Consider the following 24,622-nt stretch of genomic DNA (forward strand, 5'->3'; position numbering starts at 1 on the left):
AACATATTAATGGCAAAGGTGTAAATTCACTCTATAAAGCACAAACAGGGCTACCATAATATGTGAGCCACGTGTATGTACATGTTTTCATTTTTGAGAGAATAATGTTTATGCGTAGATATTGAAAAAACTAAAAACTAAAATTTCTGAAATAAGGCCACAAAACACATAGTAAATATGTGTCAATAAGACTTTTGACCAATGGATGTCATCGCCTATTGTTTTTTCTTCAAAATTATGTGAAAATAGTCTTGCTTTATCGTTCAAATAAAACCATACATTGATTTAAATTGATGTAAAACATGTTTTGCTTGGAAAGCCAATATGCGAGGGGGCGTGAACGAAGAGTGGTTTACACCTGAATTACCACCCACTCTGCATAATGATGAGCCATTCACACAGGTGTGACACTGGCTGAGCCACAATGCAAGGACAAAAGATATTTAGAAGACTTACTATATTGACCATTTAAGATTTTGCTTACATCTATCTTGTACATAAGTTTTGCTATTTTATTAAAAAGGTTACAATTACAAAAATAATTACAATTTCAACAATATTTCAAGTGTACTCTTTCTTTGCAAAAAAAAAAAAAAAAAAAAAGATTATTGGCCTACATTTTATCTATGTATTCATTACTTTGAATATAGCCAACATTGGAACAGCTAACATCTTAGTTGATGACTTTATTTTTGACAAAAATATTAGGCTATTTTATATATAGAAATTGCTAAACAAAAGCTTATTTGATGAGGCAGTATATTCTACAGTAAAAACTGTACCCAGATCTACTAAACAAAATGTTGTCTTTCATATTTCGCCTGACTGTAAAGTTGTTTTCATGAAATATTAGGGCATATAAATGTTAGTTTGCAGTTTACGTTGCTTATACAAATAGCCTACATTTTATTTCAACATATTTCAGATTTTTACTCATCTCAGTATAGCAATACAGTTTGCTAAAACATCATCATTCGTTGACGATAGGCTTATTTACTTTAAATCCAGGAAATTTGATAATGAAAAAATTATTAAAATTAAGATACAATTGATACAAAACGAAATTCGTTTTAAAGAAAGGATTTGTACTTTCTGTTTTGAGGTCTCTGTGAAAGTTTGAAAGTCTTTTATTGTTTTTTTTTAGAGCTCGCGTCCATAATGGAGAACTGTCACGTAATATTGTTTTTTGCCAGCTGTGGTAAACAGCGCGCATCTATGCCGTTCATTCATTCATAAACAGAAACCCGAGAAGGAAAAACTTACTAGTATTCCTCAGCTCGTATTCCTCATTATTCCTCACAGCGCTGCGACGGTGTAAGCAAGTAATGTTCTGAATAAACTTGTGTTTTGGTTTTCTCGAGCTGATACGGGGGGCGTTCACAGGATTGCGCGGATTACCTCAGCCATTTGCGTTTGAATAGCGCGCGCTCTCCGTGGGCGTGTCACATTACATTTGAATTAGCTCTAATGAGGTCGACTGGAATCGCTCTCTTTTAATACAGATTTCACAAGATGAGAATATTTGTTTTTTATATAAATTACTTCATTTAAAAGAAGAGAATTCAAGCTTCATAAAGACATATATCACGTGTATGTGTGAGAAGTATTCATTGAGTTATGGTTCATTTTCGGTCGCGTTTCAGAATGGACTTCACGGACAGAGAGAAGGCAGAACTCGCTTTGTGTTTATTTTTCTTTATTTGTCGAAAAGCACAACACTATGTTTTTATTGTGAGTATACACAAAAATAATACACATTTAACAGAATCGATTGATGTATGGAACTCCTATGGAAAATCAAAGTCAACAGAGTATTTATGAGTTTCTTTTACACTGATAAAAAAAAGCGAGCTGGTATCGCCGGCGATACCGCCGACCTCAGGGGGTTAATCACCAAATATTTGTATCGGTATCGGCCTTAAAAATCCTTTATCGGTCGGGCTCTAATTGCTATGAAACAAATTCTCAGCTCTCAGATTCTGTCGATAATTACGAAATTCAAACGATAAACACCGATTTTGGCACTTGTCAGATCCCATTCCACCCATTTCATGTTGTTACGTTATGTTATGTTAGATTTTCACTGTTTACAAAGGCAGGGCCTGCCATTTTGTTTTTTTGCTTGTTGTTTCTGATTGCACTTTAACCCCAAGCGGAAAATCCCAGAAGGGAAAATCAAAACAAAATAAAGTTAAAACTTGTTTGGAACAATTTCTTTGTCATCTGCAGATTGATTTTAAGTAAGGGAAGGAAAAATATCGCCCAGTCCTAGAAGGAAGAAGACAGGGTCGGCGTGACTGGGACTTGTACGTATTATTGGGATAACTTCAAAATAACAACATATAAAAGTCGCGCACACAGTGCATTCACTGTAGATTCGCTACAGCACAGACATAGTTCATAGACAGGTTCTGTCACTCTTTCCACCAGTAACCATGCACGAGTCCTCAGTCCTTCTCTCTCTCTTCACTCTCTTTCCACAGCGGCTTATATCTGGTCTCTCGTCATTTGCACTTGACCCACTTACGCACCGCTCATGTCCTTTCTCTCCCGCTACAGACCTCGCTTAACCACGGACTCCGGGGTTTATGTAAATTTTAGGGTTAGTGATGTCACTAACCCGGGAGGAATGTCTTGTAGTCCCTATCAGTTGTTTATTGTAGTCCTGAAAAAAAGCAAAAATATGAAAAAATAAATATCACCCTTTGCTTTGAACTTTGAGCATTGTAACTTTGCAGATGTTGTTTAGCCTATGCTCAAACAGCAACATTACACACTAACTCTAGTTAGAAAAGGAAGGTTGAACCACTGTAGTCACATGGACTATTTTAACAATGTTTTTATACCTTTCTGGGCCTTCAATGCGTTAATGGACCACTTGCACTGAACTCTGTGACGCACTTCCGTTTGGAAACAATACATATCACTTATTTCCGGTTGTGTTTACTTTCAATGTACTGTGGTCAATGAGTTGAACAAACACCACCTAAAATGAGTGTCAGCGATAAGAAGATTTAAAAATTTGGTAGGGATGCACCGATGCATTGGCTGAACATCAGTAACGGGCGATATTTGCCTCGTTAACCGCCATCGGCCATCGGGAAATAAAAATTACATTTGCCGATGTCACATGGGCGTCAGTTTGGTTTGAAATGTGCTGGGGACAGAGACGTATTCGGAAGTGCATTTTCAGAAGTGCTGGGTACAATGATGCATTGATTTTTTTTTTTCTCTTTCGCGCAGGTTATGTTTTGAAAGAAGTGTAGCTCAGGCACGGGCCCCACTTTTCAACAGGCCCACCCAAAATAAAAAAAAATAAAAATTGCCAATAAGCTCATAATTTTTGCTAAAATAGTGTCGTTTTAGAAACCATTTAAAAAAACTGGTTATATGTTTCTGCGCAAGTTCAGCAGACAGTGAGGTTCGGGTTTGTTCCGATCAGAGCTCGTGAGTGGAGAGCGCATTTCTGAATATTACGCTCCGCTCGTTCATTCCGCAAAATATGTGGAATAAGGGCTGCTTCCGACTAAAAGTTTTTTTTCTATTCGACTAGTAGGCTATAGGCTAGTTGTTCATTTAAGTCATTCGTGGACAAATTGCCTCTTTATATTATAGCCTACAGGATAATGAGCGTTTACATAATATAGCCGCACTCAAGCGCACGACCAGAGTGAAAATCCAAAAATCCACCAGCCAAGCATATTTTTTACCGGCCAAAATAATAAACAGCCTTTTTTTGTCACATATACATTATTTCAGTACTTTTAATTGAGTTAGGTATGCTATTATGTTGAATAGGCTTACAAACATAAAAAAAATTGTCCAGAGCAAAACTTGAAATGTATATAAAAAAATCTATAGCCTATATAGGCCTATATATTGATCAAAGTGTGAGAAATATATGAAATATCATCATTGGGGTGAAATTAAAAACATTTTTGTCAGTTTTGTTACCTGACTCATGTAGAAGGGAAGGCAGAACGTAGGCTACTCGGTTACTTTAACCTCGGTTCCCTGAGAGATAAGGGAACGAGTATTGCGTTGCAAACGCTATGAGAAAACTCCTTTTCTCGAGAAAAGAACGACCATGGTGTGTAGCAGAAGCAGCGCCGAAGTGGCGGAGTATGCACGATCCGCGAGTGCTGAAGACATTCTGCACGGCTTTGATGGGTGCGCAGGAGGACACAAATGGGCGGCGAACGCTTCTTCCAGTGGCGGGAACTTTTCCCTCAGCGCCGCAAATAGACAAATAAAAAGAGAAAACTGTGGGAGACATTTGCCAAAATAATGAAGGATGATGACCAAAGTGCTGGCTTTGTCATGTGTACTTCTTGCGATGCTATGTACACATTAAATAAATACATAAATAAATAACGCAATCACAGCTTAACCTAATACAAAATATAGACTAATATCCTACTGTTATATTATCTGTGCGTATACATAATATAAGGCCTAGATTTTAATAGCTTGATGCTCTTTAAATATTTTGTTGCATTGTTTAAAGTTTCGGTGCATAGGACAGACCTATCCGCGATCACTCTCCATGGTTCTGACCAAAGAAGAGCGCTCTGGAATCTCCGTTACGCATCATACGCATCATACCTGGGCTGCGTTTTCCAAAAACATTGTCTCTTAGCGCGCTATGAAGACTCTTAAGGTATAACTTAACTAAAGGTATACTACCACTAAAGGTATATCATTGCTAGGCGTTTTCAGGGCTATCATCCACTCGCGAGGCAGAGGCGCTGAGAGACAGAGGCGCTGGCGCCCTCCTAGCAACGGCGCTGTAAAACATGATTTTGACGACTTCATTAAGTTTTGTTTTATAGAAAACTCTTTTTAAAAGAATTTCGTTTTGTATAAATTGTATCTTAATTTTGATCAATGTTTTATCAATCAATTGCCCGTATTCAATAAATAAGAAGCAAATATATAGCAGTAATAAGACGCCGGCAAGCTTTATGCGTGCGGTCATAACACTTTTTTATCCTGTAGTAGGCTATAGCCTATTTAAGTAATTAAAATATATATAAAGGGGCCATTTGTCCACAAATGGCTTAAATGAACAACTCGACTAGAAAGAAAAAAAATTAGTCGGAGGCAGCCCTTATTCCACATATTTTCAAACCAGCAGGCTAGATTTTTTTTTAAACGCCGTGGATTAATGGATATTATAGGCCAGGGCGGATGGGAGGGGGGCGGCCACAACCGGCACCGATCGCGAGCATTCATTCATTCAACTATTTTAAAAAGACAGTAATAAAGCACCAATGCACACAACCATCCTTTTTATTTTGTCAAAATTAAACTAAACAGGTATAAGAAGCCTAAGAGAAAAACTCTGTTAATGAGAAGACGTATAGTACTGCTGCAGGTTTGTGCAGAAATATATTTAGCCTATTTATTATTCAGAACGAACAGCTGGAAAGAAAATATATTTATAGGAACATTTCAGCAGCCTCAAGATAATTAATACATCATTATTCATTGTTTTAATCAATTGGCATCCATTAAACGTTGTGATAATCTGCATTCTCATGCGTGTATGTGCGCTGAATGCACTAACTGGAAACTCCCGATATGTAATAAGTAGAACGCGGAAGTAGTTGTGCAAGTAGCCCATGAAATGGCTGTCAATTTAGCCACCCCTTAGCCATTGGATTTCATCAAAAATATCTAAAAAACAAAAATATGCCCCGATCTTTATGAGCACCATAATCTTGCACAGCATTAACCAGACAGACTCCAGAAAATGCCTTTCAATACAATTTTTAGACAAAAGGTGCATGGCAAAGGTGACATGATTCATTGATTACATCATTTTCTTCAATATGATTGGTTCTTCTTATGTATAATCCAGCAAACCCGTCTGTTACTAGGTAAAAGCAAATCTGGATATCTTAATTACTTCAGCTTGCTACTCAAAGTCATGAGAGATGTTTTTAATTTACCCTTTGTTGTATTCACACATAATTCAGAAACAATTTGGGGCATGTTGGAAACATTTAGTTTTAAAAGGCATTATTGTTAATTCTGCAAGAAAAATAAATGCTAGTTGTAATTAGTTAAACAATTCCAGAACAAGATCAATGTACCTCATTCAAGGAAATATACTTATTTAAATAAATTGATTCTAGTATTTTATTACATTAGAGCTCACTTTTATGTCCTTTCACTTTATATTTCTCTCTTTTACTTTTGATTTATTGAAAATTAAATTGATAATTTTTTTCCCATGTCAGACCTGATGGAAAAGAGTGAGGAGAGTGAAGAGCAGAGTGAAGTGGAGGAGGAACATCATGTCAAACCTGGAGGAAAACCTTTGAGTCACTCAAAGACTAAAAATACATTTTTAAAGAAAAGAAGAGCCAAGAAATCTACAACCGGCACTCAGTGTGGAAAGAGTTTATCAAGCAAACATCTCGATGCGCACATGAAAACCCAAACCGGAGAGAAGTCGCATGAATGTGGTCAATGTGGGACCAGCTTCACACTAAAAGCACATCTTAAGAATCACATGATGATCCACACTGGAGAGAAGCCGCACACATGCGATAAATGTGGGAAGAGTTTCAATTATTCATCACACCTTAAGCTTCACATGAGAATACACACTGGAGAAAAGCCCTTTATGTGTGATCAGTGTGAAAAGAGATTCTCAAGCAAACAAGGTATTGATTATCACATGATGATCCACACTGGAGAGAAGCCGTTCTCATGTGATCAGTGCAGGAATAGTTTCACGAATTCAGGACACCTTAAGAGACACATGAGAATACACACTGGAGAAAAACCCTTTATGTGTGATCAGTGTGAAAAGAGTTTCTCAAGCAAACAAAGTCTTAATTATCACATGAGACTTCATACTGGAGAGAGACTGTTCACATGTGATCAATGTGAGAAGAGATTTATAAATCCTGATCAACTTAAAAGACACATGAAAATCCACACTGGAGAGAAGCCGTACGTATGTGATAAATGTGGGAAGGGTTTCACAGAATCAGCATACCTTAAATCACACATGAGGATCCACACCGGAGAGAAGCCGTTCATGTGTGATCAGTGTGAAAAGAGATTCACACACAAAAGTCATCTTAAATGTCACATGAGCACCCACACTGGAGAGAAGCCGCATGAATGCTATCAATGTGGGAAGAGTTTCACAAGTAAAGATACTCTTAAGAAACACACGAGGATCCACACTGGAGAGAAGCCGTACCCATGTGATCAGTGTGGGAAGAGTTTTTCATGCAAACAAAATCTTGATTCTCACATGAGAGTTCATACTGGAGAGAAGCCGTTCATGTGTGATCAGTGTGAAAAGAGATTCACACACAAAAGTCATCTTAAGTGTCACATGAGCACCCACACTGGAGAGAAGCCGCATGAATGCTATCAATGTGGGACAAACTTCACAAGTAAAGAAACTCTTAAGCTTCACATGAGGATCCACACTGGAGAGAAGCCGTACCCATGTGATCAGTGTGAGAAGAGTTTTTCATGCAAACCAACTCTTAATATTCACATGAGAGTTCATACTGGAGAGAAGCCGCATGAATGTGATAAGTGCGGGAAGAGATTCAGACAAATATCTCACCTTAACGCACACATGATGATCCACACTGGAGAGAAGCCATATGCATGCAATAAATGTGGGAAGAGATTCGCGGATTTGGGACACTTTAAGACTCACTTGAGGATTCACACTGGAGAGAAGCCGTACCCATGTGATCAGTGTGAAAAGAGATTCTCAAGCAAACAATATCTTGATTATCACCTGAGAGTTCACACTGGAGAGAAGCCATTCACATGTGATCAGTGCGGGAAGAGCTTCATTAAATCTGATAAACTTGCAAGACACATGATAACTCACACTGGAGAAAAACCTTACAATTGTTTACACTGTGACAAGAGATTCAGTCTGTTAGGAAATCTGAAAACACATGAGAGGATCCACACTGGTGAAAAACCTTACAAGTGTTCACACTGTGACCAGAGATTCAGTGTGTCAACAGCTCTGAAAACACATGAGAGGATCCACACTGGAGAAAAACCTTACATGTGTTCACACTGCGACAAGAGATTCAGGTGCTCAGCAGATCTGAAAAAACATGAGAGGATCCACACTGGAGAAAAACCTTACAAGTGTTCACACTGTGACAAGAGATTCAGGTGCTCGGCAGATCTGAAAACACATGAGAGGATCCACACTGGAGAAAAACCTTACAATTGTTCACATTGTGACAAGAGATTCAGTCAGTCAAAAAATCTGAAAACACATGAGAGGATCCACACAGGAGAAAAACCTTACAAGTGTTCACACTGTGACGAGAGATTCAATCACTCAGGAAATTTGAAAAAACATGAGAGGATCCACACTGGAGAGAAACCTTACAAGTGTCCACACTGTGACAAGAGATTCAGTCAAACATCAAATCTGACAACACATGAGAGGATCCACAGCAGAGAGAAGCCACCCACGTGTGATCAGTGTGGGAAGATTTTCACTAAGCAATGCTACTTGGAGAAACACATGAAGATCCATGCAGTGGAGAAACCACTTAGTGGAGAAACCAATTAGTTTCTTAACAGCTATGATGAGTGTCAGGATATTGTGTTGGATGATTGTAGGGATGGCCGTTCTGACTATTCTTCTTATGATGTAAGGAGTACATCGGTGTTATAGGAAGTGTTAGTCTGACCCCGGTTTGTGATCCCAGTCAATGCAGACTCCAGTTGTTATTTCATCCTTCCATGAATTTGAGAATGTTTTACTATTATATAGTTTTTTTTCTGGTGTAAGTTTAAGGCAGTTATTGATCAGCAAGGAAGCATGTTGAACCAAAACATTTAAAGAGAAAGAGAGAGGTATTGGTGAGCTTATGTCAAATTTGATAAAGATTCCCCCTCCTGTATGGAAACCTGTTTATCATGTTAATCCCACTATACCCTATCTATAGAAATGTATTGACTTTGGCTTTGTGTGTTTAAGTTTAAAAAGTTCAAAAACTATCAAAAGAAATTCTAAAACAATGTTGCTCTAAACTTTTAAAATGTGAAGCAATGTATTGGGTAACAGTGGTGTGGTTTACATTTGGGATACTTTTATTAAAGAAAGTTCTTTTCACATACGTTTGAAGAAAGTTTTTATTGATAACAAGAAAATAATATAACAAAGTTAGTTTTTAGAACAAAATTAAGGCAGATCAATAATATTGTTGAATATTAAATGCCCCCAACTAAGCAAGCCAAAAGGCAAGGCAACAGTGGCAAGGAACCAAAACTCCATCAGGTGACAGAATGGAGAAAAAAAACCTTGGGTGAACCCAGGCTCAGTCGGGGGCCAGTTCTCCTCTGGCCAACGAGCGAACAGTGTATGATTCAGGCAGCATTACAGGTCAGAAGTCAGAATTGTTACGACCCTTGGCTCAAGGGAAGCAACAAAAACAAGGGACACACGAAAACCAAATAATAGACTCAAAAATAATATTTATTTAATTACAAAGTAAGGCAACACTAAATAATAAAATGAAAATCAATTAAAGAAAATAACAGTGTTTCTGTATACATCAGTAAAGTCAGTGTGTAAGGCAAGGTGCAGGTTTGAAATGTAATGTAGTGTTGAAGTGAAAATGAAAAGAGTAACAAAATACAACACAACCAAAGAGTCCAAAACCAAAGCGTCAAAACCAAAGAATGAACTTGTCCGGTCAATTGGTGATCTCTTAAACAGCATCCAAGGCACGAACACAGGTGTTTCCAGTAGACTGGCAATTTAGGTGATTAATGGGCTCAGGTGCCAACCGCAATTCACAGAATCAACAGCAGGGGTCGTCACAGAATGAATCAGAATATTTGTCCAGTTCCAGCTGGTTGGAGTTGGAGTGGAGGGGGGAGAGTTGACACTTCAGGACTGCGTTGTCGTCGTGTCCTGGCGCTGGTCCTTCATCAGATCTGGATCCGGCAGACTGCGGTAAACCTCAGGATTAACAGAGAGACTAATATTAGCGTAGACGCCATCCTTCTTATGATTTACTAAGTACATCAGGATTTATGGGAAGTGTTCCCGGTCCCGGCTGATCTAAACTATGCAGCCTAACATTGAATTATAGAAATCTATAATGTGTTATGTGTATGCTAGGCCAAATATATGTTTTTAGTCTAGATTTGAACTGACAGAGTGTGTCTGCTTCCCGGACAATGTTAAGAAGATTGTTCCAAAGTTTTGGTGATAAATAGGGAAAGGATCTACCGGCTGCAGTCGATTTTGATATTCTAGGTATTATAGGAAATTTGAGATCGCAATAGACGTGAAGGACTATAGTGCGTTAAGAGCTCGCTCATGTACTGCGGAGCTAAACCATTTAGTGCTTTGTAAGTAATCAGCAATATTTTAAAGTTTATACGATGTTTAATAGGCAGCCAGTGCAGTGTTGACAGAACAGGGCTAATATGGTCATACTTCCTGGTTCTGGTAAGAACTCGAGCTGCTGCATTTTGAACCAGCTGTTGTTTGTTTATTAAGCGTGTTGAGCAACCTTCCAGTAGAGCATTACAATAATCTAGCCTTGATGTCATGAACTAATTGTTCTGCATTTTTCATTGAGAGCATATGATGTAATTTAGATATATTTTTAAGATGTAAAAATGTGGCTTTACAGATACTAGACATGATTTTCAAATGAAAGATTTGTATCAAAGAGCGACAAGGACTTGACAAAGCAGCCATCGAGTGTTAGACAATATTCTAGGTTATTACGTGATGACGTTTTTTGTCCAATAATTAGAGTCTCTGTTTTTTCAGAATTAAGTAGTAGGAAATTGCTAGTCATCTAGTTTTTTATATCTGCTATGCATTCCGTTAATTTTGTGAATTGGTAAGTTTCGTCAGGACGTGAAGAAATATACAGCTGAGTATCATCAGTATAACAGTGAAAGCTAATGCCATGCTTCCTAATGATATCTCCTAATGGTAGCATGTACAGAGTGAACAGCAACGGTCCTAGTACCAAGCCTTGTGGTACGCCATACTGAACTTGTGATCGATAAGACATCTCTTCATTTACTGCTACAAACAGAGCATCAATTAAATTACATTTTTACCCTTAGAGGAGTCACGTGATGCTCTTGTTCTAAGTGGCACGTTTTCGCCGAGCTCCCGTGACCATCGCGTTATTTTCTCATTTTTACATTAAACTGCGTGGCTGTTTATTTCTTTAATTTTCATTATCCAACTCGTAAACATGTCAGGATCAGGTCCCGCGTCTTCTCAACAAGAAACTAGAAGGGGCCGCACGACAGCGAAAGGCCAACCGCCTACTAATCAGGGTAACAAAGATAGTGGCTCTTTAGCTGAACAGTCCAGTCTGGTACAGGCTGTAACTGATAATCTAAGCGCCTTCCTGGATGAGAAATTTGCTCGGTTAGAGTCGACGTTGGACACAATTACAACTCGATTAGAGGATAACACGAAGCGTATCACCGAGGCGGAGAGCCGTGTCTCCCAGACCGAGGATGAAGTGGCGGAACTTCACAACAAGATATCGACGTTGGAAAAAACTGTACAGTCCCTCTCGGAGAGAGCAGAAGACGCCGAAAATCGCAGCCGGCGGGACAACATTCGTATCATTGGTCTGAAGGAGGGCGCGGAGGGTAGCCAATCTGTTAAGTTTTTTTAAACCTGGCTGCCCAAGCTGCTGGAACAAACAAAACATGGCGCTATTAAAATCGACCGGGCGCATAGATCACTCGGCCCGCTCAAACCCAACCGCGCACGCCCTGTGCTGATTAAGCTTCACAACTACACGGACAAGAGTAAAATCCTGGCTGCTGCAAAGAAGAAGGAACGTCTCTCAAATGAGGGAAGTGACATTCATATCACGCAAGACCTGTCAGTTAGAGTCAGAGAGGCTAGACGGGCATACAATGTCGTTTGCGGTCAGCTTATTCAAAGAGGTGTCCGTTTTGTGATGCGCTATCCTGCTAACCTCTGTTTCAACCATAATGGGTCTGACCACTCCTTCCATTCTGCACAAGATGCACAGGCGTACCTGAACGGATTGGACTAAAATATTATGTTGACAAGATTGGCTGAGATGAGCGCTGCATCACGTTACCACAGTCGGTAAATGATTGGACAGACAATTGTCACGGTACATTTAAAGTCTGTTTTTTTCTTTCTTTTTTTCTTTTTTCTTTTTTCTCTACGGTTCAGCACCAGTTTAGATTCACGGTGCATTTAAAAAAGTTCTTATCTTTTACTGCTCAGCAGCAGTGTGGTGTTGAATGATGTTGTTGCTGTTTTTTTCTATTCCAGTATAATGTTTGTTTGTCTAAAAATATATATATATTTTTTATTATTATTAATTTTCTTTAATTAATATTATTTATTCTTTACTGTCTAGCACCAGTTTAGGTTAACGGTGCATTTAAATACTTTATCTTTTACTGCTCAGCAGCAGTGTGGTGTTGAGTGATGTTGTTACGCAGCTGTTTATTCCTATTCCAGTAAAATGTTTATTTACCTAAAAATATATTTAAAAGGAGAGGAAAGAAAAGGAAAAAAAGGTGTTATGTTTAAGGCACATACAGTGATTTCAGTCACTTGGTTGCTGCTGCGTACTATTACGTGTGATGGGAGTGGGAGGGGGGCTAGATAGAGTTAAACTCCGTCTTTCGGTGTAATGTGGCTGCTTTTTTTCACGTCCTCCACACTTTTGTTTTCATGCTTGGTTGGGGGGAGGGATGTGCTTATTATGCAAGGTTTGTATACTTTTTTGTTAACGGGGCAGGGAGGTTTTGGTTTAGTTTGGTATGTTGTTCTTTATGCTATTTTAACACCCCAGAGCTCTTTTTTACCCGTTTTTTGGTTAAGACTATTTCTATCTTAAGGTAAAATTTGTCTATGAGTGATCATTAATTAGCCTCAATGTGAAGGGCATTAACCATGTTGTCAAAAGGCAAAAACTTCTCTCTTTTTTTCAGAAGGAGAAATGTCAGATTGCTCTGCTTCAAGAAACCCATCTCTCTGACATAGAGCACATGAAGCTGTAGAAACTGGGTTGGCCAGGTTTTTTTTCTCCTCTTATAAGTCCAATAGCAGGGGAGTTGCAATTCTTCTTCATAAAAATCTTTCCTTTAAATTAGAAAAATCGGTTACAGATAATGAAGGTCGCTACGTACTTCTCTCAGGTTTTTTATATGGGGAACATGTGCTGATTGGCTGCATTTACGCCCCCACGGCATATGAGCCTAAATTTTTTCCCAAATTACTTGCTGACATTTCTTCATTCTCATGCTCTCTCATACTCCTGGGAGGGGATTTTAACTGTGTACTAGACCCATCAATAGACCAGTCTCCTCCAAAAGATACCAAACCAAGGAAAAGTTTGAGACTTTTGGAATTTTGCAAGGATCTGGAATTGTTTGATGTTTGGAGGTCTGTTCATATGAGGGAGAAAGATTACACTTTTTTCTCCCAGCCGCATCAAACGTTTTCACGTATAGATCTATTCTTGTCATCACAAGGGATATTAGACAGAACGTTGGATTGCTCCATTGGAATTAGGACTTTATCTGACCACTCTCCCATTACAATAATAGTTCATCCCCTGTATAGAGATCCGTACAGTAGACAGTGGCGACTGAATCCTTCATTAATGAGCTGTTCTAAATTTATGCAATATCTTAAACAGCAATGGGAATACTTTATTGACATCAATAAATCTCCTGAAGTTAGTCCATCTCTCTTATGGGAGTCAGCAAAAGCCTACATGAGAGGTGCAATTATATCTTATACCTCAGCTAAAAAGAAAGAGGCTATGAAAAATATAACAGAGCTTGAAAAAAAAAATTCAGACTTTGGAGACAGATTTCAAAATGTCACCCTCCAGAGGCGTATCCCAGCAGCTTAATGCAGCCCGTTCTGCTTTAGATTTGTTATTAACTAAGAAGGCAGAATCATCTATTTTTTTTGCCAAACAAAGACTTTATGAATCGGGGAATAAACCAGGCCGTCTTCTTGCACGGTTGGCAAGGGGGAGGGCAGAGACCAATCTAATTTCATCTTTAAAGGATAATTCTGGGGCTAATAGATTTGAAAACAGATACATTAATAAAATTATGAAAGAATTCTATCAAAATCTTTATTCATCAGAATGCCATTCCGTAGAGCAAAGGATGAGCCATTTTCTTGATAACATTAAGCTCCCCTCTCTCACACTGGAGGAGCAAGTGGACCTTTGTAAGCCAATTACTGAAGAGGAAGTTCTAGACACTATAAACTCTCTGAGGGGAGGGAAGGCTCCTGAGCCAGATGGCTTTTGCCCAGAAATTTATAAAAAAAAATGGGAAAAGAAATAGTAGGATCACTAACCGAAATGTTTACAGATTCATTGAAAAATGGTCAGCTTCCACCCACTTTAAATTTAGCTAATATTTCACTTATTCTTAAAAAGGATAAACCAGCCGATGTATGTAGTTCTTATAGACCTATTAGTCTAATTGGAGTTGATGCTAAGATACTCTCTAAATTGCTGGCCAGAAAACTTGAGACTGTTCTTTCCAACCTTATAAACCCTGATCAGACTGGCTTTATTCAGAAGCGTTTTTCTATTACGAATATAAGAAGGCTCCTGAATGTAATACAATATACAAACCAACAGCATTGTGAGGCTATCTCTCTATCTCTGGATGCAGAGAAGGCTTTTGACAGGGTGGAGTGGGGGTATATGTTTGAGGCTCTACGGAGATTTGGTATAGATGGTGATTTTCTGAGGTGGATTCAAGCAATCTACCATTCACCTACATCCTGTGTCATTACTAATGGTTTACGGTCAGATCCCTTCCCACTTGCTAGGGGCACCAGACAGGGTTGCCCGCTGAGTCCGCTCTTGTTTGCGCTGGCTCTGGAATCTCTAGCGGAGGCTATCAGACAGCATAGAGGTATAACGGGTATTTCAATGATGGGTGTAGAGCACAAAATAGCACTGTATGCAGATGATATTCTGTTGTTTTTATCATCACCCAAATTATCTATACCAACAATGCTGTCTTTATTTGAGGAGTTCGGTTTTATCTCAGGGTACAAAATTAATTTTAGTAAATCGGAAGCCTTACCTTTAGGCAATTTTAATACAGAATCTTTGATTAACTTCCCCTTTAAATGGTCCAAATCTGGATTTGTGTACCTTGGGATTAATGTGTCAACTGACCTGAATAAATTATGGAAACTTAATTGTGCCCCCATTATTCATACTGTTAAAAAAGATTTAAACCGCTGGCAAGCTCTCCCTCTTTCGCTGCTTGGTAGGATAAGTTTAATCAAAATGAATATTCTTCCTCGATTATTGTACCCTCTACCCAGATGCTGCCCTTATGGTTAAGCAGGAAAGTCGCTGCAGAGCTGGAAAGTGCTTTTTCTAGATTTGCATGGAATGGCAGGAAGCCTAGACAAAAGATTAAATCTTTACAGTTGCCAGTAGAACTGGGTGGTTTAGCTATGCCTAATATTCTATATTATAATTGGGCATGCCATGCCAGACTCATTTGGGAGTGGTATAGGTCCTACTGTAATCTGTGTCCTAGTGTGGATTCCTGGGCTTGTTCCCCATTCTCTATTAGGAGCCTGTTTGCTTGCCCCTACAAGCATGTGGATATAGTGAGGAAAAATCCGATACTTTACAATTCGGTTAAAGTTTGGCGTCAGATTTCAAGGTTCTTTGGGCAAGGTGAAATTTTGTGTATGTTGAGTCCAATCTATTTGAATCAGGACTTTGTCCCGGGTTTAGGTTTGTCTGTGTTTAAAGCATGGCACATGAAGGGAATCCGTGTAATAGGGGACCTGTTCCAGGATGGCTCCCTAATGTCATTCCAACAATTGCGACAGAAGTTTGATCTCCCAAAGCAACACCACTTTGGTTATTTACAAATTCGGCATTATGTTTTTTCAAAGCAAAGATATGTGCTGGATTCGCCAGCTCTTAGCAATTTGGAGGGTTTCCTCTTCAACACAACTAATGTTGCTCACTTTTTGTCTAGGTTTTATTCTTTTATATACTCTCATGCCTCTGGACTTTTGAATACAATGGCTCATAATTGGGAGAAAGACCTATGCAATGAATATATAGATGATGACTGGCAGGAGGCCATTAAATGTGTGAGGTCCACTTTTACTTGTAACCGGCTCAGAGAAACTCAATATAAGATATTGCATAGATTACATGTAACGCCAGTTATAATGAATAAAATTTATCATTCTATATCTGCCTTGTGTGTTAAGTGCCATACAGAGTTGGGAACATACTTTCACTGTTTTTGGAGTTGCAAGTATATCTCTAGATTTTGGAGCTTTATTGCTTGCGAAATTAACACCATTCTTCGGATAAAATTGAAAAAAGATCCTGGTCTTTTCCTTCTGGGGCTTCCATCCAAGAGGCAGGCAGTGACACTTACACTGGATGCAACAGGATACAAGCTGTTAGATAAACTACTTCTTGTGGCAAGGAAATGCATCCTTATTAGATGGATCAATGACACTCCCCCCTCTGTGACTCAGTGGTATAGAGAAGTCTTTGCAGTGTTGCCGCATGAGAGACTGGCTGCTGTGCTTAGGGGTAATGCACAGAACTTGTATAACTTATGGTCTCCGTTTATAGATCACTTGCCTTTAGATGTCAGAAAAATAGCCTTGTGTACCAATTAGTGCTCTCTGGGGTGTTACGCCCCTCCTTCTGGAGGTGGGCATTGCAACTTACAAAGAATGGTCTGGGTTATTTTGTGTTCTGATGTTCTTTTCGGTTCCAAAATGACATGTATCAGTATTCATGTATGGGAAATATTTTAATGTGCCTTGCTGTAGGGTTTGTAAAACTTTGTCTAACCTAGTTACCAACATCATTATTTATCATTTATCCGCTATTTTTTTTTTTTTTTTTGCTTTGGAGATGTTTGTGTAGTTTTTTTTTTATTTTTATTTTTTTTAAACCAAACCCATGACACAATACTTTGAAGATTTTCTGTCAAGGTGTATTTCTATTTCCCTCGGGAAGACACATTGTATGTTGCACATGCTAACACTGAATAAACATGTCAAAAAAAATATATATATATATTAATAATTTTACCCTTAGATGGGTTTGGAAATGTTTTGTATTTCCTAATTCGGGGAACAGACACAGTCTCTGTGTGATGATTTATAGGTGAAAGAGGCTCTATGTGATGGGATTTATCTGACCTTGGTGACGTGAGACAGCTAGCAGACGGTCGGTTTAGCCAGTCTGTCTGCTTCCTGACCTGAGCCCCAATTCATGTTTGAGCTCTAAGACTATGTGCCATATTACTAGAGAGAAGAGCAGCACCATCCCAGGAGGGATGAATACCATCTCTTTTCAACAGGTCAGGTCTGCCCCAAAAACTTTTCCTATTGTCTATGAATTCTATATTATTTTGCGGACACCACCACGACAGCCAGCCATTGAGTGAACACAATCTACTAACTATGTCATCACTCCTGCGAACAGGAAGGGGGCCAGAGCAAATTACAGTGCCTGACATCATACTTGCGAGTTCACACACCTCTTTAATATTAATTTTGGTGATCTCCGACTGGCGGAGTCGAACATCAATTCATTAGAGAATTTACGATTAGCATTAGCCAGCACTTTTAAATTTGCTTTGATGTCAGGCGCTCTGGCTCCCGGCAAACATGTGACTATGGTGGCTGGTGTCTCTATTTTCACTTTCCGTGTAATATAATCGCTAATAACTAGGTCACATTCAACAGGATTCTCAGTGGGTGTGTTATTATTCCTGTTCGCAGGAGTGATGAGATAGTTAGCAGATTGTCATCACTCAATGGCTGGCTGTTTACGTGGTGTCCGCAAAATAATATAGAATTCATGGACAATTGGAAAAGTTTTTGGTGCAGACCTGACCTGTTGAAAAGAGATGGTATTCATCCCTCCCTCAGGTCAGGAAGCAGACAGACTGGTTAATCTGACCATCTGCTAGCTGTCTCACCTCACCGAGATTAGATAAATCCCATCACATAGATAATCTTTCACATAGATATTATCATATAGAGACTGTGTCTGTTCCCCGAATTAGGAAATACAAAAAAATTCCAAACCCATCTAACGGTAAAAATGTTATTGATGTTCAACAAATAAAAAACAGATATAATACAAATAAACAAATGATAAAGCTTGGGTTGCTGAATATTCAATCCCTTACTTCAAAAGCACTTATTGTTAATGATATGATTACAGACCATAACCTACTGCAGATGTGCTGTGTTTGACAGAAACCTGGCTAAAACCAAACAATTACATTACTTTAAATGAGTTCACCCACCAAGATTACGGTTATAAACATGAACCTCGTCTAAAAGGCAAAGGTGGAGGTGTTGCTGTATTTATAGTAATATTTTCAGAATTACTAAGAAGTCTAGTTTCAAATATAATTATTTTTGAAGTGTTGGTGCTTAATATAACAAGATCTAGTGTAAATGATAAATCACATTTGAGATTTGTGCTGGCTACTGTACACAGGCCACCAGGGCACCATACAGAATTTATCAAAGAATTTGCGGACATTCTATCAGAGTTAGTACTGGCTGCAGTCCTAACTGTTGGTGATTTTAAAGCTGCAGTCGGCAAGTCTGGCAGATTGAGTGGACTTAGCCAAAATTTTGAATGTTTACAACTCTCATGCCCCTCCCCCACTACCAACGAGCACCCGCCCATCGTCAGTGCGTGTGTACCTGATTTTCTGTGAACGCGCGCGTCTCTTCTGCATCGATCAACACCATGGACTCAGAGGTAGGCTGCCCTGGCTAATCTATCCATAGATAGCAATAACCGAGGAATTGGAAGCTTGTTAGTAGACAGGGCCGTGCACAGGGGGGTGGCCCGGTGGCTAGAGCCACTGCCCCTCTGCCCTCATCGACTGAGGTGCCCCTCTTCCCCACCCCCACCAAAGCTCAAAGCATTCCGCTGATTCTGCTAATCCGCTCCAGGTTTTCCCGCTCGCTCCGCAGCATCACTCACAGTATACGACAGCTCACAAAAGCTGTCGCATTAACAGGTAGGCTATGCAAGACAGTGGTTGAATCTGCGAAATTAGTTTTTTTATTTTTTTATTTATTTATGTCGGTAAATTTTTGCTCTTGGTCTTCTGGCTTCTGGCTCTTTCTACTAGTGCTAACAGCTTGTACAACCAGGGCTGGACTGGCCATCGGGCATACCGTGCACTTTCCCGGTGGCCCGACGTGCTTTTTGGGCCGATACATCTCATACTCATACATTATTTTTATTATTATTATTATTATTATTTTTTTTTTTAACAGCCCATAAAATGTGTACATCGGCGGCCCATTAGTTTGTTTTGTTTTGCTTAATTGGCGGTGCTGGGTTTGTGCCGGTGTAATGCATTGGTCAGAAAAAGTCAGCGTTAGTTTTTGTTCTTTTTCTTCTGACAGACCAGCCCATGAAACACGTAGATCAGCGGCCCATTGGTTCTTTTCTTGATTGACACTGGGCTGGGCCAATCACAACTTTAAACGAGTGAGCGAGCGTGCAGCAGTGTCAGTGTGTATCTGTCAAAATAGTCAGCGAGATGGAGAAGAAACGCAAGGAATGTGCATAAAAACAGCGTGAAAAAATAGAAACAGGCCCTTAAAGCAGACACTGTAAACTGTGTCAAAATATACACTACCGTTCAAAAGTTTGGGGTCAGTAAGATTTTTTAATGTTTTTAAAAGAAGTAGCCTATCTTCTGCTCACCAAGACTGCATTTATTTGATAAAAAACAAACAGTAATATTGTGAAATATTATGACAATTTAAAATGACTGTTTTCAATTTTAATATATGTTAAATTGTAATTTATTCCTGTGATCAAAGCTAAATGTTCAGCATCATTACTCGTCTTCAGTGTCACATGATCCTTCAGAAATCATTCTAATATGATGATTTGATGCTCAAGAAACATTCATTATTATTATCAATGTTGAAAACAGTTATTTACAATTTTCTTTTTTTTTTAATTCTTTGATGAATAGAAAGTTCAAAAGAACAGCATTTATTTAAAATATAATATTTTCTAACATTATAAATGTCTTTACTGTAACTTTTGATCAGTTTAACTCATCCTTGATAAATAAAAGTATTGATTTATTTTATTTCTTTTCTTCCTTTCTGAAGGATCATGTGACACTGAAGACTGGAGTAATGATGCTGAAAATTCAGCTTTGATCACAGGAATAAATTACACTTTACTGTATATTCACATAGAAAACAGCTGTTTTAAATTGTAAAAATATTTCAGAATATTACTGTTTTTGTTTGCATTTTTAATCAAATAAATGCAGCCTTGGTGAGCAGAAGATACTTCTTTTAAAAACATTAAAAGTCTTACTGACCCCAAACTTTTGAACGGTAGTGTATGTTTTCTGCCCTTCATCAGCTCCTGTGATGATGATGATAGTGAGGAGGATCAGGAGAGAGATGAGAGAGTGTAGAGCCTGCGGTAAGCAGAACTACTTTCAAAACACTTCGGCCATGTCATGAGTGTAGGAACCCATAACCCAGTTACAGATTATTTCCACATCTGCATAGTTGACGATTACAGCAATTCACTAGAAATTTAATGAGAGGCGTTTGTAAACCATGTTTTCCACCAAAATAAAAGCTTGATGCAGTTTCCGTCAAAACAAAAGATCATGTGCTTATCTCTTTCAAGTATAGAAATTGGTACAAAACTAATTATGAAAGTTTCCTTTATTGTTTTAGTGCATTTGTTTTACAAAATATGGCTATTACTGTCATTGGATTAATATTATAACTATTATTATGTAGTAGGTGTAATGTAAATAGACACTGTAACTAAAAGAGGTTTGAATTTTTCTTTGTTTAATTTGCACACTGAATATGGGTTGGAGCTTTTAATTTTGAACTCTCAAAGTGCACCAGATTGATGAATTTAACATTAAAATGCACAAAATTTTCTTATGGGGGGGGGGGGGGTTAAGGAATTGGAGTTGGTATGCATATATTTAAGGGCGTGCAAAGATGGGTGGTGTTTATGATCATATAGTGGGCCAGTCTGGGCCAAAATGCCAGGGCCGATTTATTTATTTTTTTGCCCCAGTCCAGCCCTGTGTACAACATATCCACGTTCGAATTAGCTGCTTGTCTAATCAAATTATTGTACTCTCGATCAGATCTAATACAAATAACTTAATTTTCTGTTGTTAACCCAGAAACTTAACCCCCCCAAAAAAACAAAATAGTGCCCCTTTTTTGGTTTAGGCCACTGCCCCTTAAAATGTCTGTGCACGGCCCTGTTAGTAGATTTTCTCTCCGCCATCACGCTTCGTACAATCTTCAGGCGAACTTCAGGCGTGTCGTGTGCATGTGATATTGTAATGTGCGCGTCTGCGCGAAGGAGGGGGGATCTGTGGCGTGTGCACGAACTGTGATTGACAGTCAGATCTCACACCCCCCTACGCTGATTGGACCCGATGAGACGGGAGCGGTGGATTTTTGCCAAACAAATAACACGCTCCAGGTGGAGTTAGAAGCTCGTTTTTTTTTCTAAAACCACCTTTTTTATGTTGTTCTGTCGGATTATAGTGTCAATTTCACTGAATTTGATCAAAAAAATGTTGCCGACGGCAGCTTTAATATACATGTGGATATCGAAAAAAAAATTCATTGGGATTGGCATTTAAAGACATTCTGAACTCTAGTGGAGTTAGACAACCCGTGTCTGGACATACTCATTGTCATAATCATACTCTAGATCTAATATTATCACACAGAATAAGTGTTGGTGCCGTTGAAATTCTGCAGCAGAGCGATGACATCTAATATCATTATAGTCTCATGTAAATTACATTTAGCCAAGGCTCCAAAGCCGACTCCGTGTTACAAATGTTAGACCTATCACTTCTGCCACTAAAGATTGCTTTTCGATAATCTTCCTGATCAGTTTAATCATCTCAGCATCCCAGATCAGGGCTCGCAAAATCGCCTGCCCGACGTCCCGGGGCTATTGTGTTTTCCAGTCGGGCTACCAAAATGCATAACCGGCCTACCCGACGGGCTGTCTGAAATAGTGTTCGCTTCAGTCTTGTTATAATCAGATTCAGCGCGTTCTTCATCTTCAATCCGAAGCGGCGCCGAGCACGTCAGAAACAGAGAGGACAGGGTGTGTGTGTGTTCATCTGTGTCTGGTCTGCGGTGCTCGTCAATGTCAGAATATTGAGATGACCAATCAAATCAAAGTAGGCGGGCTTAATGTTCACAAGAAGCTGCTGAGCGCGAATTTGAGCAGAGCGACTCGACGCTTCAGTTTACGGTCAAGTGCGAGATAAAATGTAAGTAGCTAAACTAAACATTTCATATTTGACAGCTTTTTTAGGTCATAAATGTGAAACAAATGACAAAAATAATCAGGCAAATGAATATACTTTTGTCGAATTTCGCCATTTGGAACTGAAAATAGGCCTATGTAATGTGACTAATAATTAGTTTACTGTCATTGTGAGGGGACATTAGCATTAACAAAGCCGTTTTCATCATAGGCACAAGATTAATAATGAATGTGTACATGTTGAGAATTAATACAATTTGTAGCCTTCAGTAAATTAAAAAAGTTCAGCTTTAGGTAGGGAGAAGAGATGGCAAGATGAGGAGACTGAGAGAAAAAGAAAGAGTGATGGATAAGAAGTGAGAGCAGGTATCATCTACTGCCTGCTGACATGGTTTTAAAGCTATTTCTTATCCTTTTTTTGGCCTTCAAACGTCTTGAAATGGACATATCAGAGAAACAAAAAATGTAAACCCCCTAATAACCTTAAATGTAGGACCTCTTTGATTATAAAGCCCTGTCTACGGCCCTGTTTTAGAAATAAGATCAATAATGAATGTGTACATACTGTGAATGAATTCAATAAACTTAGTTAGGCTACCTAGCTTTCCTAGTAGCTTTCAGTAAATTAATGCATCTGAGAAAATGATTCATAAATCAACCTATCAGTTGACCCTTTGTTTACTTTTTTCACTGACAGACAAAAATGAAAAGCCTCTATCGGTCAAAGCTCAGCTTTAGGAGGGGAAGAGACAGAGCAAGAGAAAAACAAAGAGAATAGGAGTGTGATGCTGATGAGGAGAGAAAAATAATCAGCTGCCCACTTATATGGTTTTAAAGCTATTGTTATCCAATTTTTTTGGCCTTCAAAACATCTTAAAATGCACATATGTAGATCAGAGAAATCTAAATTTTCTCGGGGGTGCCCCCGAACCCCCCTAACTAGCCTACCTCACATTCGGGACCTCAGTGATGAAAAAACCCTGCCATCTGCATGTGAATGAAACAAGTTAATAGTGAGCATTAAACCCTAAACTAAAGAGTTACTTATTATTTATTTTTTTATCATACCCTCATTGGGGGCTGAGCCACCGACACAGACTGATTCATGTTCCATACTGGTCACACATTTCAGTTCAGTTAGAATCAGATGCATATTTGTTGATATTTGTGTTTTGAAAAAGTTTTTGATTCATTGTGTTGACTCCTAACCAATAATCTACATTAAAAATTTAGTCTTTTTATATGGGCTAGTAAAATTCATTTCGGGCTACCAAAATCTGGAGAGTGCCTGCCCGAAGGGCTACCAGCGATTTTGAAATTTTGCGAGCCCTGCAGATAGCTTAGAAGAACTTGATATTGCAACAGAAACTTGAACTTGATTTCTGAATTCAGACGACACCATTGTCAAAATAATCCCCATTTACACGGATCCGCGAAAACAACTAAAACCGCTGTATTATGCTGCCAGGCCAGACCACTATTTTGTGTAATTAATGTTGAGGTACTCTTTAACTTGTTACTTTAATAAATATATACTTTTCTATAGGTCATCCTAATTTGCGTGTGGCCTCGCCCTTAATGTTAGCTTGCCTAGAGCCAGGTATTGATATCATTAGGAAGAAAAATTAAAATGCCCTAACAGAGAGAGTAATCCTTTTTTAGTGATAGAATCACGGTTTAAAAATGTTTTAAAGGGGTAATATAATGTGTGTATAATTTTGTACAAGCTAATATGATTCTTTAGGGTCTAAATTAAAAGTTTGTAATATACTTTAATTAAAAATTATCATTAGTATTGTAAGAAAACACTCATTTTACCTGGTAAAAAACAGCTCTGTTTTCAGCACGCCGTTTCAGTGCATGTGTCTTTAAATGATAATGGGCTTTGCTCACCCTGCCCCTCTGTTCTGTGCACACCGTTTGTAACACAATAACACAATAACCATAACGCGTAAACGTGGGATTATGAATTATATTGATAACGTCGTACATAGAAAACATGCCATAATGTACCCTGAGTGTAAAAATAGCCACATTCATTGTGAAGCGTGCAAGCTATTTGCAAAGATTAATATAAAGATTAATATAAAGGTCAATAAAACGTTACACTCACTTCTTCTTCTGGAGGTTCAGCAGGAACACGAATAGTTGGTACTGATCCTTTTTTTCAGGAGCAGCTTCTTAGCAAATAACCAGCTTTATACTTACCCTCGTTTGTAAAGCAGTCTGGTGAAAAGATTCACGCA

General features: G+C 38.6%; 1 protein-coding gene across 1 annotated transcript in view; it reads left to right on the forward strand.

Moving 5' to 3' along the window:
- The window catches only part of LOC311088957 (uncharacterized protein), a 35,935-nt gene extending 26,805 nt beyond the window's left edge, over positions 1–9,130 (forward strand). Inside the window, exon 2 of the mRNA XM_084123354.1 lies at positions 6,246–9,130. Within this exon, the coding sequence (XP_083979480.1) occupies positions 6,246–8,584 (2,339 nt within the window). The 3' untranslated portion in view covers positions 8,585–9,130. The remainder of the gene's footprint in view (positions 1–6,245) is intronic.
- Positions 9,131–24,622: the final 15,492 nt, after the last annotated feature.

The sequence above is a fragment of the Abramis brama genome (genome assembly GCF_963993115.1).
Source record: "Abramis brama genome assembly, chromosome: 1".
NCBI classification, from domain to species: Eukaryota; Metazoa; Chordata; class Actinopteri; order Cypriniformes; family Leuciscidae; genus Abramis; species Abramis brama.